Source organism: Diorhabda carinulata, chromosome 5 (assembly GCF_026250575.1).
Source record: "Diorhabda carinulata isolate Delta chromosome 5, icDioCari1.1, whole genome shotgun sequence".
In the NCBI taxonomy this organism is placed as follows: domain Eukaryota; kingdom Metazoa; phylum Arthropoda; class Insecta; order Coleoptera; family Chrysomelidae; genus Diorhabda; species Diorhabda carinulata.
The window spans coordinates 5,041,072-5,057,980 of record NC_079464.1 but is presented as its reverse complement, the minus strand read 5'-3'; the positions used below and the strand labels follow the sequence as shown (position 1 = coordinate 5,057,980).

The 16,909-nt window shown below is 34.1% G+C and overlaps 1 protein-coding gene across 1 annotated transcript in view; it reads right to left on the bottom strand.

Annotated features, from left to right (window-relative positions):
- LOC130894000 (dynein axonemal heavy chain 8) overlaps positions 1 to 16,909 on the bottom strand; it is a 73,038-nt gene that overhangs the window by 42,581 nt on the left and 13,548 nt on the right. Inside the window, exons 13-31 of the mRNA XM_057800479.1 lie at positions 15,252 to 15,526; positions 14,706 to 14,835; positions 12,925 to 13,104; positions 10,849 to 11,002; positions 9,505 to 9,695; positions 9,284 to 9,420; positions 8,895 to 9,075; positions 8,632 to 8,794; positions 8,192 to 8,366; positions 6,979 to 7,397; positions 6,708 to 6,819; positions 5,421 to 5,749; positions 4,716 to 4,887; positions 3,422 to 3,575; positions 3,230 to 3,360; positions 2,035 to 2,265; positions 1,777 to 1,982; positions 406 to 626; positions 166 to 314 (exon numbers count right to left, since the gene is read on the bottom strand). Coding sequence (XP_057656462.1) covers positions 166 to 314; positions 406 to 626; positions 1,777 to 1,982; positions 2,035 to 2,265; positions 3,230 to 3,360; positions 3,422 to 3,575; positions 4,716 to 4,887; positions 5,421 to 5,749; positions 6,708 to 6,819; positions 6,979 to 7,397; positions 8,192 to 8,366; positions 8,632 to 8,794; positions 8,895 to 9,075; positions 9,284 to 9,420; positions 9,505 to 9,695; positions 10,849 to 11,002; positions 12,925 to 13,104; positions 14,706 to 14,835; positions 15,252 to 15,526 — 3,710 coding nt within the window. The remainder of the gene's footprint in view (positions 1 to 165; positions 315 to 405; positions 627 to 1,776; positions 1,983 to 2,034; positions 2,266 to 3,229; positions 3,361 to 3,421; positions 3,576 to 4,715; positions 4,888 to 5,420; positions 5,750 to 6,707; positions 6,820 to 6,978; positions 7,398 to 8,191; positions 8,367 to 8,631; positions 8,795 to 8,894; positions 9,076 to 9,283; positions 9,421 to 9,504; positions 9,696 to 10,848; positions 11,003 to 12,924; positions 13,105 to 14,705; positions 14,836 to 15,251; positions 15,527 to 16,909) is intronic.

Sequence of the window (16,909 nt, the reverse complement as noted above, 5' to 3'; positions counted from 1 at the left end):
TAATCAGAAATAATGGCAGCAAAAAGCTGCAAAAGAGCATTAATAAATAAATTTGGAAAAGACGAAACGTGGATAAAACGGTATGAACGGAAGGAAGATCGAAAAAAGATATAAAAGAGAAAATAGATATATAGAGAAATGTTTGAACCCTAAATGTGAATCTACCTTAAAAATTCTTCCAAGTCCTCGGAAATCCATTTGATCCGAACAGTTAAAAACAACAACAAATTTTCCTAAGGTTCTTCCCATATCTTTGGTAGTTTCCGTTTTTCCAGTTCCCGCTGGACCCGCTGGAGCGCCTCCCATATTGATCCCTGTAAATATTTTCATTTACTCACCAATTCCCCTCGAAAAACTCCCCGTCTATTTTTGAGCATTACATTATATTTCAATAGGATAACTTACAAATCGCTTGCGCCAAAGTTATATAACACCTATCAGTTAAAGGAGTAATAGCTAATCGTTCCGTGATTCCAAGATACTCATTTTGATATAGGAAAATTACATCTGTAATTTTAACATCGATATCATCAGTTTCATCGTAATAATAGAATCGAGTTTGTGCTTGCCACTCGAAATCCAATATATTTTTCACTTTCAATTTGCAAATGTTATCGAAAATATCCCTGAAATGATAAAAATCATATTCCTTTTTTAAAAGAAATCATTTACGATATAGTTGAGTAATTCAAAGTGTCCCTTATCTATGACTACGCACTCAAACCCTGTTAACGCATCATTTTCAATTATTTATTTTTATCTTATATTAATGAGACCGTAAACGACCATAAATATTCTTACCTACTGATTTTATAATTATTTAGAGTTATTATTGTATAGGATACGATTTAGTATTTAAAGCAGTTTGTACATTGATAGTAGTTTCTTTATAGTTTGATATTCGCCGAGTACGTTAGACAGATTATTAAAATCAAATTTAATTATTTATTTTTTCGCTTATTAAATTGTTTTTATATTTACAAAATTGTGAATTGAGTTATGTAATTCGCAGAAAATACTTTGGACAGGACTTTTGTAAGATAAATAATGAACACAACATAACCAAAAAAGAGAAAATAGACGTAAAGATTAAGAAGCGAAAATGGAGATGGATAGATTTTTCACTACGGAAACCAACAACAAGAAGTAAATTATAAGACAACAAGCGAAAGAGAAAGCGGCATAAAGAAAAACTATTGAGAAGGAACTATAACTAAAAAAGAACCAACAGAAAATAGAACAGGCAAAAGAGACCGAAGCAGACCTAAACGGACATAAAGAACCATGGTAAAAGAACTATAGCAGAGGAACTTAACATGGAAAGAAGCTACAGATAATACAACAGGCAAAAGAGACCGAAGCAGACTTAAACGGACATGGAGAAGAACCATGGAAAAAGAAGTATAACAGATAAACTTAATATGGAAAAATTCTACATAAATAGCCAAAAACAGAAAAAATTTGATTGCCTTCGTTAAAAAAATTGGGCAAAACCCACGAAACGACTAATGAGGCAAGCGACCTTATTTTGCTTTAACTGTTAAATCATCGAAAAACGCTCACTGGGATTCATATAACGACGACGATGATGATGGAACTGGGACCGAACTGTAAATCTTCAGAATCTTCCTCAAAAAAAGCAATTTCGATGAGAGGACAGAATAAATCTTGAGGTCCTAGTGTAATGTTGACCCATGAAGAAGCTATTCAGTATCTGAAGCTTGTGTCTTATAACCAGCACCTGTTGTAAAACATTCTAGGTTTATACCAACTCACCTTTGATGTACGTGTATGGTAACCATAGTTTCAAAACGAATTCTCTGCATTTTCGTTAAATCTTTGGACGTCAAATCTATAAGGGAATTCAAAAGATCGAGAAATCTTTGATTTGTTATTTTCATCGCCATTCTATCTACTTTGGCTTTCTTTATAGCCACTTCCGATTCGCTGGTCCACAATACTTGTACACCAACTAGACCAGCCTAAAAAACTTGACGATCGAATGGTTTCCATCTTGTCGTAATCGAAACTTACCTGTCCGCAAAAATTTACGAAACCAGCGATAAAATCGTAATCGGGATCGTTGAAACATTGACATTGTACTGCTAATACATTTTTAACAGTTTCCCTAACGCCGTTCAACAACGCGTTCAACCATAATTCCACTCCTCCTTGACATACCACACTTTTTTCAAGCATTATTTTCTCACCCAGATCCGAATTCATCGCTACAATGACGTCGGATTTTTTTTCGTCGAAATCAACCTGAAAATTCGATTGGTAGTTAGCAGAAAAAGTTGGAATGTAGATGTAGATAGGCAGGAAGAGAAAAAAAACAAAAAAAAAGAATGACAAACTTAAATAAGAGAAAAAATGAAAAGTACACACAGAAAGGCAGAATCAACAGGGAAAAGTCGATAGAAGAAAAAAATTAGAGAAAATCGTACAGAAAGAAATCTAAAGAAATGTTTCTAGCTGTAAAGACATAAAAATAATTATATGTAGACGAGGAAAAAAAGAAATAGAGACTTAACTAAAAGCAGACAAAACATGAAATACATAGTCAAAAAAACAGACAAAAAGACAAAAGAAGGAAAGTGAAGAAGACATAAAAAAGAGAGACAAGACGGAAAGAATGAAAAAAGACGAAAAGTAAACACCCAAAGAAATGTTTTAAGAAGACAAAAACATAGATGTAAATAGGCGTATCAGAGAAAGAAACGAGAAATAGAAATACAAATAAAAACTTAAATAAAGGCAGAAAAAAATGAAAAACATACACAGAAAGACAGAATCAAAAGAGAGAAAACGACAGGAAAAAAATGACAAGTCGGACTGAAGAACCCTAAAGAAATATTTCAAGCCGTAAAGAGAGATAAATAAATATAGATAGGCGTATTAGAAATGAAGACTAGGAAAAGAAGAGGAATAAAAACTTAACCAAAAGCAAACAAGAAATGAAGTACATAGACAGAGAAACAGGAAGACAAAATAAGGAGAGGGAAGACGACAGAAAAAAAAGAAACGAGACGTAAAGAATGAGAAAAAATCGTACAGAAAGAACCTAAAGAAATGTTTCATTAAAGACAAGAAAAAGGACAAATAAAAACTTAACGAAAGGCCGAAAAAAAATGAAATACATAGACGGAGAAACGGGAAGACAGGAAAAGAAAGAAGACGACAGAAAAAATAGAGATATGAAAGACGGAAAGAATTGGAAAAAATTTACCTTACAAACTGCATCGAAAAGACTGAGCAAATGCGGTTGAATGGAAGACGGATCCGAGCTCTGACCCAATATTTCCAACAAAACTGGATCTGATATAAAAAAGAATCGGGGAAAACATAATCTTTTCGATTCTGAAACGATATTCATATATAAGTAACACATTTTTCCAATAGATTTTTTCGTTATATTCACCCAAATATCCAGTCAAACTTTTTTGACATGTTTCTAATTGTTCTAATAAATGCGGTAGGAGTTGACCCATCGTTTCGTCGCCGGTACAACACTCAACGGCGTTGGGAGTTTCGTGAGCCCTCGCCATTATCTTCATCCACGATTTATCGATGTTCTAAAATAAATACAAAATTTCGTTTATACGGTGTGTCCGAAAAAAATGGAATAAACTCAAAGTATCCATGCCATCATAAACTAGCTCCTATTTCATCTTGTTTTTTTTTCAGTTTCCAAACATGTCAAATAGTCACACGGAGCCAGATCAGAGCCATACGGTGGGTGTTGCTTCATTGTCATGAAGCAAGCGCTCGGTTTGATTTTGCCGCGTCTTTTTTCGACAATTTTTTGACGCAACTTTCTTTGATCAAAAATCGCTAAGCTCGATTTGGCATATGTTTCAAAATAATTTGACTGAGTGGTCGTTCAAGCTATACTATAATAAAATTAATTTCCAATTGATTCTTTACGTCAAAACCAGATGGTAATAAATCTGTGCTGTAAGGTTCAATTGATTTCAACCAGTTCTACTGCGTTGCAGCTTCTGTGTGAAGCTCGGCGCTATTGTGGAGAAGCAAAACCTAGCGGATGGAACAATCTTCACTTCTGCACGCTTAATTTGATCCATATAATCGCAGTAGTAGTTTACGTTGCTGGTCTCGTATCTGTGCAAAAAATCTACCGGAAAAATATGCTTCCAATCCCAAAAAACTATGGCCAACCCTTTCCCCACGTACAATCGAGTTTTGACTTGGACACGGGATTTTATTCGCCTTTCTTTCTTCACTCCATACTTGGGGATGCTAGGAAATCACAATGTCTCGTTACAAATAACAATTTTATGCTGGAAGCTTTTCCTTTCTTTTTCAAAAAGAGTTAGAAGCAATGGAAACGTGTGCATTGATGATAATCATTCAAAAACCTTGGAACCCAATGTGCTGATCTGTTTTTGACATCCAATTGCTCTCCAATTGATTGATTGGACACTTTTATAGTTCACATCAAGTTCTTTCAAAATTTAAAGCATTATGAAGCGTCAATAAAGTCATCAACAGCTTCCTTGAGCTAGGAAAAGAACCTTAGATGAATTTTAGCTGGTTCCTCGTCTTACTAATTGTTAACTTAAGTACTGCTGGTTCGTGTGGTAGGGGGATACCTTCCTAATGATCCATGTACCCAATCATAAACAAATACCGCTCCATTCTAAATTCTATAAACTGATAATAGCAGAATAATCAACAAACTCAAAAATACGTACGCTAAATCGTTTAGCTTCTGCCGGTAATTGCCTTGCTATATCACCACCCACAAACACCGCCTCCAAGTACACCCATAAGTTTTGTACAATCAACCATTTTTCCAAAATCTCCGAAGTATCTACCAATTTGTGAACCCAGAGCGCTATATCTTTTTTAAAAGGTGCGTTGTATCTGGAAATAATGCAGAAATTATCATTTCCACGTTTTTATTACGGTGGTATTTACGTTGTTGTCAGATCTTTGATTTTTCTGAAAGTATAGGTAATGATTTCGTTCTTTATATCGGAGAATTACGAAAACAAAAAGATATATACATTTTCCATATTTATAGAAAAAAGAAAAAACTGATAATATTTTAAATACCACCCTTCGAAACGCATATAATTTAAAATCAGAGTGTATACAGGGAGATTTATTGATAAATGTAAACATTTTGCACAGAAAACTATGAAAAAATGAAGGATTTATAAATTTATTCAACCAGTGGCGTAGAATATAAGAAAGGAAAGATACCCGTTTGAACCTTTCCTATGACTTAAACACCCTGTATATTAAAAAATGCGATACATCAATTAAATTTGGTTCAAGTCTTCATAATTTAAGGTTAGAATTTTCCGTGTAGAACATTAATGCATCAAACCTTCAACTTTGTATTAAAAGACAACTTTTTGATTTACATGATAAAAAAAAAATTAAATATTCACCTGTTGCTCAATAGCGAATTCATAATCATCAAACTATCTTCAAGAACCGTGATAATCTCACCGGTTTCTTGACCTTTCAGCAACAACTCTCCCCTGGTCTTGAAGTTCGCGAAAGAAAGTTCCACTATAGCCCAATCGGCTATAACTTGTTTCAATTTAGCTTCTATGTCTTTTTCTTTGACGGCACTTATGCAGATATCTTCCACGTCGTCTTTATATTTCAATAGGGGTGCTTCCATAACGTTCTTCAACGTGAACGACGGTGAATCTATATCGAAATGATAGCCAGTCAAGTTTGTCAGACGTTTCCAATGTCTTTCTTTCATTGCCTTGAATATAATAAATTAATCGCACAACTTCGTCTGCATCAAAACGGAGTGAAATAGATTTATGAAAAAGCAGAAAATAAAATAGAATGGTAAAAGTCCAATTTTAAAGGAAGACCTTTTACAAGGTGGATGCACGAAGATTCCTGTATTTATATTTTGATGTAGAAGTGCAGATAATACAATTCAACTAGAGAGGATGTTGTAGAAAACATCAGTTTACGAAGCTCTTTGACTTTTTCAACGAAGAATCTCATTATAGACGTTTGACCAAATCAGAAGAGTACGTCGCTTAAAAAAGTACTTCCTCTCGCCCACATCTCATCTGTTGAGGTTGCCTTCTTTGTTGTTCACATTCCTTTTCATTTTGGTGTCTTCATTGCTAGTATCTGTTGACCCAAACTCAGTTTTTCCAATCTTCTTCCGGCGATTTCTTCCACAATCTCTTGATTCTTATTCTGGTCCAACTTGGGATCTATATACTAAGCAGCGTCTACTGCTTGTCTCCTTTCGATGGCTCTTGACACTGTATCTTCATGTGCATCACCCTGATGATGAGTTCCAACTTAAATCGTTTTCATCTTGTCTCCTGAGAAGTCGAAGTGGATTCTAGAATATCTAGAATGACTCTTAGCCATTTTGCATCGATGGCTCAGATATTTCTTCTCTACGTCGATGCTGATCTTCCACGTTGTATGCTACTCGTCGATTAGATCCATGATTTCCTGGAGTCTTCATGTTACCATCGCCGGCTGTGTGATCTTTGTGTCGTGTACGTTCAGAACCGTTATGCTAATTTCTGGTATGCACTCTAAGAACAAACTTGTATCCGCACATTTCGAATAGAATCCAGAATTTTGGTTTAAACAGTGTTGCCTAGAGTATTTGGAATTCCTACATCTAAAGACTAAGTCAACTAGGGAGCTTTAGTGAATTTGCGAAAGCCTTGGAAGTTACTTACCTTGTTAGCCATTAATTCCAATAAAGGACAAGTTTCGTTGAAATCGTCTATTTTATTTTTGAGTTCGATAAAGGCGGGCCAATCTTTCATACCCTTGGGCAATTTTCTGCACCTGTAATTGAAATAAACGGAAGCGTTTGATATAAAAATCTACGTGAATTGTACTTCGGGGGTTTTCGTTGGTTTAGTTGTCTATAGAAGTGATTGAACGTTACGGCAAAAATCGGAAATTTTTTTAAAATTATCAATAATAATAACCAATACACAGTACCTATTCTGAAAGTCCTGTAGCTCCGCAAATATGACTTCAATATCGACGTCACTCCAAGGTATATCGAAATAACCATCGATACTATGATTAACCGCCAAATATAGCCCGTACAATTTATTCAACAAGTTAAATTCCTTCTTTCTCTTGTGTAATATGGGATAATCGTTTACTTCTAGTCCAAATAACCTTTCGCCGCTGCTATACATTTCAAATTTCCTCCATAATTCATCGAATCTATCTTGGAAAGCTAAGACCCTATCGCTAGCCTCTCTAGCCGCCAGACCCGGTATCATCGGACCTCTTTCTTCGAAGTCGATATCAAATTGTTCGACTTCGTCTTTGAATTTAGCGACTCCCGCGGTTAATTCTTCCAATAAAGGACCTTGGACGTTGCAAATATCTTCTTGAACGGCTTTTGACTAAAACGTATTAATTTTTAAAAAATGACATTCATTCACGAGGTGCAAACAACATCTTTGTACAAATTGTGTTACCCGTGGATAAGAAAAAACAATATCTGCTGAGAAATGAGAAAAGGAGTTCTAAAAATTGAACCAAAGTCTTTCTTATCCATTACAGAAACTCACTTTGCTACAAACTCTAACCTAACCTAACTACATCTCTCTCAACCACCAGATTTAACATCGCGTGATTTTGTGTTATAACGGAAACGTTTTGACACCAATGACGTAATAACAGAGATAACACCCAGCCAGTAATGTATTCAGTCGATTCTACATTGAGATAATTTTGTCACTAAGCAAGGGCAGTACTTTGGAGGAGGTTAATACAAAATTTACATTGTTTTCAGTAAAATTATTCGCCGAATCTTTTGTTTTCACCTTGTAGAGAGCAAATTAAATAAAACTTGAAACTATATGTTCCAAATGTTCACCATTTTTAACCTAAATCGTTGAAATTATTTAGCTAAGGTGATTTTCTTTGGTATTAATTTTACATCGGTGCAGCGTGTTTGTGTGTGTGTGTGTGTGTACGCCATCAATCCAGGAATAAAATTTGGGAAATGGGGAAATAAAATAATACAAAACAAAAAAAAAACGAAATGGTTGCCGATATTAACGTGTTATTGAGTCGTGGTGACGATCAAGATATCGCCGGCCAATTCGCTGATAAACGAGTTTATCAGGTTACAGGAAAACCTAGAAAAATCTGTAAGACCGAATTAATTTAATAAAAACAAATGTATACGCACATGATTAACCATATTTTGAAAATTGAATCTTAAAGATTCGACACGTTCGGTATCATCTTTGGATACGTCAATGTGGAACCGGTTGAATGTAGCAAATGCGTCTTCTATAAGACCCAGATCCATGTCCATTTCGATGAAATTCTCTCTTATCACTTCCAGACATAACATAGCAACTCTAAAAAGTTCGATAGGTATTATTAAACTTGAAAATATCTTAAGGAAAATTACGTTTTTTTTTTTTTAATCTCTAGCACACCAATCCTATTGACTGCGCCAAAATTAATTAGTAAGATTGAAAATTTGTCAAGAAAAATATATTTTAGGCGTAATCAGCTATTTTGAGAAATTATTGATAAGTGTTTTTTGAAAATATTATCACGCTGTTTCGGTAATAAGAAAAGAATTTAGAAAATTCGTACTCAAAGGTTATAAAATTTTACCTGCAATCGTCCAAATCAGTAATGGGTTTATTCAGAATCTTTTCTTGCGCTTTTATGAAATCGACCATTTTATTCAATTTTTCCCTATAATTGTCGCATAATTTTTTACCCATAATATGTTTCCATGCGTCAGATTCCACCAAAAGTGCCATTTTATACTGATCTGTTGATAAATGGTTAAATAAATATAAATTTCGTTGTACGAAACAAGAAAATGGTTAATGAATTGTAAAATTCAAAGCAGTATTAATTGAAAATTATACCCATTAAAATTTGCAAGGCACCAATATCATGTTTTTCCGGTAACTGCCTGATAGATTCAGCTCTAGCGTCGTATTCCTTGAATTTTTCCGAAATTTCAACAATCAAAGGTCCTTTATCGCAGAAAATTTGTACTTGTTCATCTCTGTCTTCGGCCCAAAGATAATTGTACTCCAAATATTGCTAAATTACAAAACTGTATATCAAAAATATGTCTACTCATTTGAACATATTTTTCATTTAACTAGAGCTTCTACGAAACCCTTCCAAAAAAAAAATATAATTTATGACCCTATCGCTAAATGAAGCTTCAAATAGCTTCATTAGTTTTTGAAAATCGATTTCGATACTGCAAGAAATAATCTATTCATCGAACTCATTCAAAACTCACCTGCAATATATTTTCAACGTCCGGTTGCAATAAAAACATAACACCCTGTAAACTCATATAAACTCTAACGACTTCTTTGTGCTCGTTTACTAACTTATAGTAATTCTTGTTTTTCGGTAATTCAACTTCTTCTTTGTCTTCAAATGAATATTAGAACGACACATTTTTTAAATTTTCTATAAAATGCCGTCAAAAAAATAATAAAAAATGAAATTACGCACCTCTGACAGATTTCATAGCTGATTTCTTTTTGAATTCTTGACCCCACATCTGAATATATTTATGAGTATCCAAGACGACGGTTAAAACTTGCGAAAAAAAGTTCTGAATTTGATCTAGAGAAGGATTGATCATGTTAAACGGTATTTGAAGTATCATACTTGTAAACATCAAAGGTCTGAGCTCTCCTAAACTGTAAAAACATCGTAAATTATATCAAGTCTTCAAATTAAAATTTGTATGAAGTTTGTTTACATCGCTTCGAAATAAAGTACGAGGACTTCGAATGTAGAAAAACGTTGACCCTGAAGAAATCATTGAGTGCTAAACAAGGACTGTACGGTGGACGACCCATCAATTCGATGTGTTTTGACTGTTCAAAAACTTTTTTGTATAAACTGATGTTTGAGAGTTCGCATTGTCGGGGTGGAAAATGATTGGCTTTTTGTGTGCTTCTTGCGCGAACAACTTTTATTGGATTTGGCACATTCAGCACGACATCGATGCTTTTTGGCACGCGACCTTTACGAAATTCATCCTACAACCAATTGCGACCACGATTTAATTTGGAAAACCAGCGAAACGGCTCGAGATGATGCTTTTCAAGTATCTATAAACAACTCAAATAGCACACACTCTGAGTACGTTCAGATTTGACGTATTCACATCAGCGTTGCCATATCTCAAAACCTAAGTAGCAGCTTTCGTATAATAAAATCTGTCGCTTCGTCGTCAATTACAACAGAAGGATACGACTATTCCATTACAGAAAGTATCTACTATCAGTTGGCTGAGATCTTGGTCGCTTCAGCTTTGACCGCATCCACAATTAAAAATCGTCTCCTTCAGCATTGATTCGACCTTGTGAAAAAGTCACCTCAACAAGATCGAGCGCATATAGTGCTTGTTCAATCAAGTTGATGCCATGTTTTGCAATAAAAGTTCTTACAGACATGATGGATGCATTGCCTTGAGTAAATATTCAAGATGTGATTTACCACAAATTCGGTTTAACACGTGGATGGATAAAAGAAGATGAGGGAAGATTGATTTACCAATTTTCCATACTAGACAAGATCAACAATCATTCTCGTAGATTACATGTTGCAACAAGAAATTAGTTTAACGCATCACTAGACCAAGTGGTTCATTCAAACACAGAGGCCTACAGGCTTATCTAGAGAGTTCAAAATAGGGAAAAAACCATCAGATGTATTCAAAAATTACGTGGCACGTACTGGTACAAAAAAAAATGAATCAATTACTATTCTACTGCCAAAATAATAGTATTTTATAGCATCTTATCGAGTTGAAACAACGTAAATATGTAGATATGTTTTATTTACCTCGTAGCTCTCAATTTGACTTGTTCCAAAGACCATTTAGTAGCTTTTATAAAAGCATCGACAAGTCTCATATTAAAGAACATGAACATTTCCATGCAATCGTCGTGAATTGCGCTCAATTCTTTGGTATAAGTTCGGTCAATTTCTTTAAAAGCTACGAAAGTACATAAATTAATATGAAAAAATTCATTTTACTGCCATATACATTCCTAAATTGATTCTATATCAATTATTTATATGAGACATTAAATCCCATGTTTGCATCTACCTCCCATGATTTTACCCCGACTGTTCGCAGTGCAAAATATTTTGATATCTTCATGTGAATAAATCTACAAATTATAAATGGGGACCAGAAAGTAATTAAGTTTCTGCGCGTGTCAATATATGAAGTAAAAGTATCTAGTTATATACGAGAAATGTCAGTGCAAAATTTTAATATCGACTTTCATTGTACAAAATAATGTAGAGAAAATAAACCAAAAGAAATTAACACTGATGCTAATGTGGCGCCACTACAATTTTACGCATTTCGACGGACAATTTTCATACGAACTGTGACTCCTATCCATCAGGGAAATCAACAATATTATATAACGACATTTTAGATAATCAATAAATATCCAAACACCTTCAATTAACCTTGTTCCACCATCCAAGAATATTTGCAGACGAGAAGAATTACATGCAACGTATTGCTTCAAAGATACCATACAGAATCATTTTTTGGTCGCTTTATCACTGGAGATACCAAATGGGTCAAATATGACAATCCAATACGCAAAAAGCAGTGGCTCTTTTCAAATGAGTCACCACAAAATACTACAAAGCGAGATTCGCATCCCAAAAAGGATTTTTTACTTAAGTAGTTTTGAAATATGGGGTATTCGGAGCACATCGAACGCTTTTGACAGGGTTTCGCATGTCAACGTTTGGGATCGTACGGTTTATCATCCTCACTTATTGCCTGGCTTCGTAGCTTTCTCATAAAAAATCCATCCAGGTCACTATCGATGGTAACACCAGGTTGTAGGTCAACGCTTGAGATCACCACCATCAATACCTATCTTGAAAACATTCTGGAAGTAAACTGATCGATTTAATGTAGCACAAACCCAGGCTGCTGTTTTTACAAAGACGAATGACACTGTAGCCTGGAATTTGGTACTGTCTGGAAATGAAATATCACCATCACCGCAAATTAGTATGTCCTGGTATAGTCAGGTGACTGAATTAGCTAAGGCAGCCTCACAAAACCTTCGTGCCTTCTTTAAGACCAAAAAGCTATATATTTCGCAACAGCTTTCTAATTCTCTACGATTCGTCCATCTTTAGAGTATTGTTCGCACATTTTGGAGCTCGGTTCCGAAGAATACCATGAGGATGCTCGACTCAATACGGAAGAGTGCAATTCCACCTATAGTTGACCAGAAAATTGGTCAGCTTGGAGCATAGAAGAAAGGCAAATACTCTTCCAAGCTGATTAACACAATTTCTCCCTTAAATAGTATCTACAAGACGTAATCGACAGATAGACGAATTCGCTTTCAGGCGCCCAGAACGTCAATTTATAGGGACACCTTTCATTGGAGAAGTGCAAGCCTGTTAAATCAGGAAGATCAAGATGAATATCCACATATATCTTCATGCGGCAGGCAAAACTGGAGCTACTAAAATGTAATAGAGTTTACCCTCTTGTACTTGCTTTTTACAAGAAAAAAACATGGGCAAACTCTCGATTCCTATCTTTATAGTGAACAAGTTGATCCAGTTAACCAATCTCTACTCGAAAGCTTCCAAGAGGAAAATTTTTTCCAACTTTGTTGGCTGCTAACCGGAATAATTCTGTGGTAGTTAATGCGAATCATTTCCTGGAGCTTTTGAGCCCAAATTTCCTTTCTTTGATGTCGCTGTTGATCGAACATGTTTCATGAATGTTGAAAATTCTCCCACTAGATGACAAACAGTTATTGATAACTATTAATGATTAAAAATAAAAACTTGTTTTTGGAGTTAATTCAACAAACCAACATTACTTTCCGATCCCCCTATAATATTATAGATTCGGGAATTTACCTGCATCCTCGTTCATTAATAAATTAGTTGCTGATCCGCTAGCTTTCAAAACCTTTTCTGCGTCCAACCAATTATATTTATTTTTCTGGAATCTCGGTTCGTCGATAACACTCAAAAACTTGTTGATCAATTCGATCACACAACGTTCCACGGAATACGATTTCAATTGCAATTCTTTTACTAAAAGTAAAATATTAAAACGAGGTTAGGTTACGTTGTTCGCTCGGTTAGATTATTCTTCTTTTCCCTGTAACTTTATCTATATATAAGTATGCAGTTATCGAATGTTTCGAAACTGTTTTGATTGTGTTCGAGAACAATCTCGATTACGCCGCCGTCAGATATATAAAATAAATAAAATAAATGCTAAGGAGAATCTTTACTGTGACTGTGGACAATTAGGAGACCTGGAGCCGATACTGTCTAAATTGTGGAATTTTAAATTTCGGCGGAAGCGCGGTGCCTTTGGTGTACGTAGTAAATACCCGGAATCCGTTTGAAGTTTTTATTAGATCAGGCGGTTAATTTACATTGTTTCTCTTGAATAATTTCTAGGAAGATTTATTTATTTATTTGTTTTGTTTCTTCAATTTCCAAAACTTTTGTTAATTCTTTTGGTATATATAAAAAAAAGTTTTTTTATCGCTTTTCAGTTTTTGTATTTGAATAAATTATTCAAATTAGTTGACTGATTGTGATGAGTGAATCATATTATAAGTTAGTGTAGTATAAAGTGTCAAATACCAAAAAATATATCAGGATTATTAGATGTTTGCCAAAGATTGTTTTCTAAGTTCAGATCCATTATAGTATAAAGTGTAGTATAAAGTATTTAAATGCTTTACCGCTTCCATCGACTCAAATCGAGTCCGTTTCAAAGCAGATCTTTTTCTAAACTTTCTCACCCTTCAAGAAAATCTGAGCAGACCCGTTGACGCAAAAGCTTGTGATCAGGAGTCCAAGTTTTCCAACCGTTTCTTTATCGACGTTTACCTCCTCTGCAATTATCCGGATGTTCATTCGATGATCTGTACGCACATTTTAGTTGATTTTGGTCACTGTTTCCGGAGTTGGAATAGTCACAGGGGGACCTGGGCGCTGGTCATCTTCAGTGCTCTTTCGGCCCTCACTAAAGCGCTTACACCACTCAAAAACACGCTCACAATATGGAGAATTATCCCCATAGGCCTCTTCCAACAATTTCTAACACTCAGTCGGAGTTTTTTTCAATTTTAACGAGAAATTTGAGATTGATACGCTGTTTTTTTTACCCCACTCATCTAGGGCGCCCTCTGTGCGCGCAGACTCGTTATTTAATAGCCAGACCTCGTACACAAAGAACTGCTTAAGTCAACCAATAATATTTATTCGTTGCTTATGGTTCTAGTGTTGAAGTCAGTGGAGCTTCTAATCGAATACCTAACACGAAATGACTCAATTAAGTAGACACTTTTTTTGTCCAACTCTCTTGGTGCAACCCATCGGGATACAGTATAGGACGTGAAGAATCTATATTTGTTTCCTTTGTAGTCCTACTTTTGAATGACATGAAGCAAGTCTTCAGACGTACACTCTTCAAATAAACTGGTAACAAGTGAACACAGATCTTGGCTGTATGTCATTAAGCAAAAGGCCGATAGAGAAGAAGAAGAAACTAACATGTTGAAGTGTGTCAATCTATTTTTTACTGTTGTGTTGTCGTTTAATCTAAATTATTGATACAATTTTAAAATAGGGAAAACAGTGATGATAAATTTGTTTCGAATAAAAATCATACTAACTTATTTGTTTCCTATGGTTAATATTTTCTTGCAAATAATCAGCGGGACTGATAGCATCGGGTGGAAGATACGCCAAATTTGTTCTAGTTATAGTTTCAAGAACTTCATCGATTCGGGCCTCTTTCATATCCTAAAATAATCACAATGTTCATTGTGTAAACTTATGAAATGATTTCCAGGTAGTTTTCTCTGAGTTGAAAAAAAAGAAGCCGACTCTCAAAGACCAGTAGATACAAAAGATATTTTGACAAAAGATTCACTAATAAAACTTGTCAGCTCCCAAAACTAGATGATTTTCGCTGAAATTTTCATCTTATGTAAAGGTTATTTCATGATGGGTCACTCCACCAAAATTTCCTCAAAATGTACTGAATTTTGACACATTTAAAAGATAGGATAGGTAGTAGATGTCGTTAAATCTCGAAACGTTGTCTGGTTTAATGCATTAGTAAAATTTGATATGCTAAAGCTTGTACTTTAAATCTCGTCTATTAGTTGTTTAAACACATTTGGAATAACATGACTGTAGAAGTTTTTTTTGCTTACCTTTACTTCTTTGACGAATATTTCAACGTAGTCCAAAATGCTTGTAACCTTGTCGCAAAATTCTGGGATTCCCATAGAAGTCCAAGTAATTGTCGAAAATCCCGGCATGAAAGCGTCTTCCATTTTCAAAAGGTGCGGCCGCATCATAGGTAAAAACAAAAGGGGTATGTTCATTCTGATTTCATCATTTCGTAAGATGAGAGCTTTCACGATTTCGTAAGAATTGAGAATTTTTTCTTTGCAAAATACCAATACCTGTCCTACGTCTGGTACCGCTTCAAATGTGAAAAAAATCAATAAAATCATAGAAGACACTTATTTTTACTAATACAAAGAAATTTTTGAAAAAAAATAAATATATTTTAATGAAATATGATTTGAGAAAGTGGCGGATATCTATGATATCTATCGATACGATAAAACGGTTAACGATTGGTTAAATTTACTCATTTTGGAATGTTAAATTTCTCTGAAATGGTTAATATAATGATGAATTTTCATATTAAAGCAATAAATTTAACAAAACGAGTTGTGAATTTGCCTTATTTCTTACCCTTGAATGCATTAAAATAGAAAAACCGGGTGGTTCTATTTAAAAAAATAAAGAAATTTGATATTTATGAAGTTAAATTTTGATCACTTTTTATACATGCCCTGTATAATAAGAAAAATTTTTCAACATAAATTCAAATACGTCTGACCTTGCTAAAAGCAACCGAACAGAAATCATTTTCATGTATTTAGGAGTATCCTCGTAAAAAAATAATTTTTAACGGTCAAATGCAATGGTCAAATTTTTTTACAAAAAAATTACCAACTCAAAAAATATACATTTTTCGAAAAAAGTTTTGATACAAAAGTGTAGTAAAATTTTACGTAAATTTCAAAAATGTATTAATATACGGGGTGTTTTATTTATAATAACAAAGTTACCGTCGACTTCCGGTAGAATAGGAAGTCGGCCATCTTTGAAAACACTTTAGTTAAAAAGATCGTATCCGAAAACCCAAACGTATTTTGCCAGTATACAGATTTAACTCGTCGTGGGACATCCTGTATAGTGTGCTTCCAGGAAATTAACGTTGAAGGAAAGTAAACAAACATATTTCGAAATTATACATTGATAAATCTCCATATATTATTATTAAATTCGATGGAATAGCGAGATGCTACAAGAATTCAAAAAATCATGGTTTTAAAAAATGTTTTTAAAATGGTGGAAAAGTGATTTTCAAATTTAATAATAAAGGCGATATATTAAGTAGAAAGAAAGCAAAAACTTTCCATTTTAAAAATATGCTTAAATAAAGATAATATTTTTCAAAATAGTTACCAAAATGGTGAATTTAAAGTTTTAATAAATAAGTTTTGTGATAAACCCATAAAGGAATTAAAAAAAGTCAAATGCTCCCATTTTATAAATTTGTCAACTAATTTTTTACAGCTGTGTTGCCATATGTTCATTAATAATTAATACATTGTCATATTTCTCAAAAATTTTATGGAAAAACGATACAGATTATGAAAAAAGTCCCTTTTGGAAAAGTATCAAATTATTTTTCACATTTCGAAAATAAAGGAAAAAGTGTCCAAAGTTTCATATTTCATCAAAAATATTTTGTGAAAAATGATATAGAAATTTCGAAGAGATGAAGACA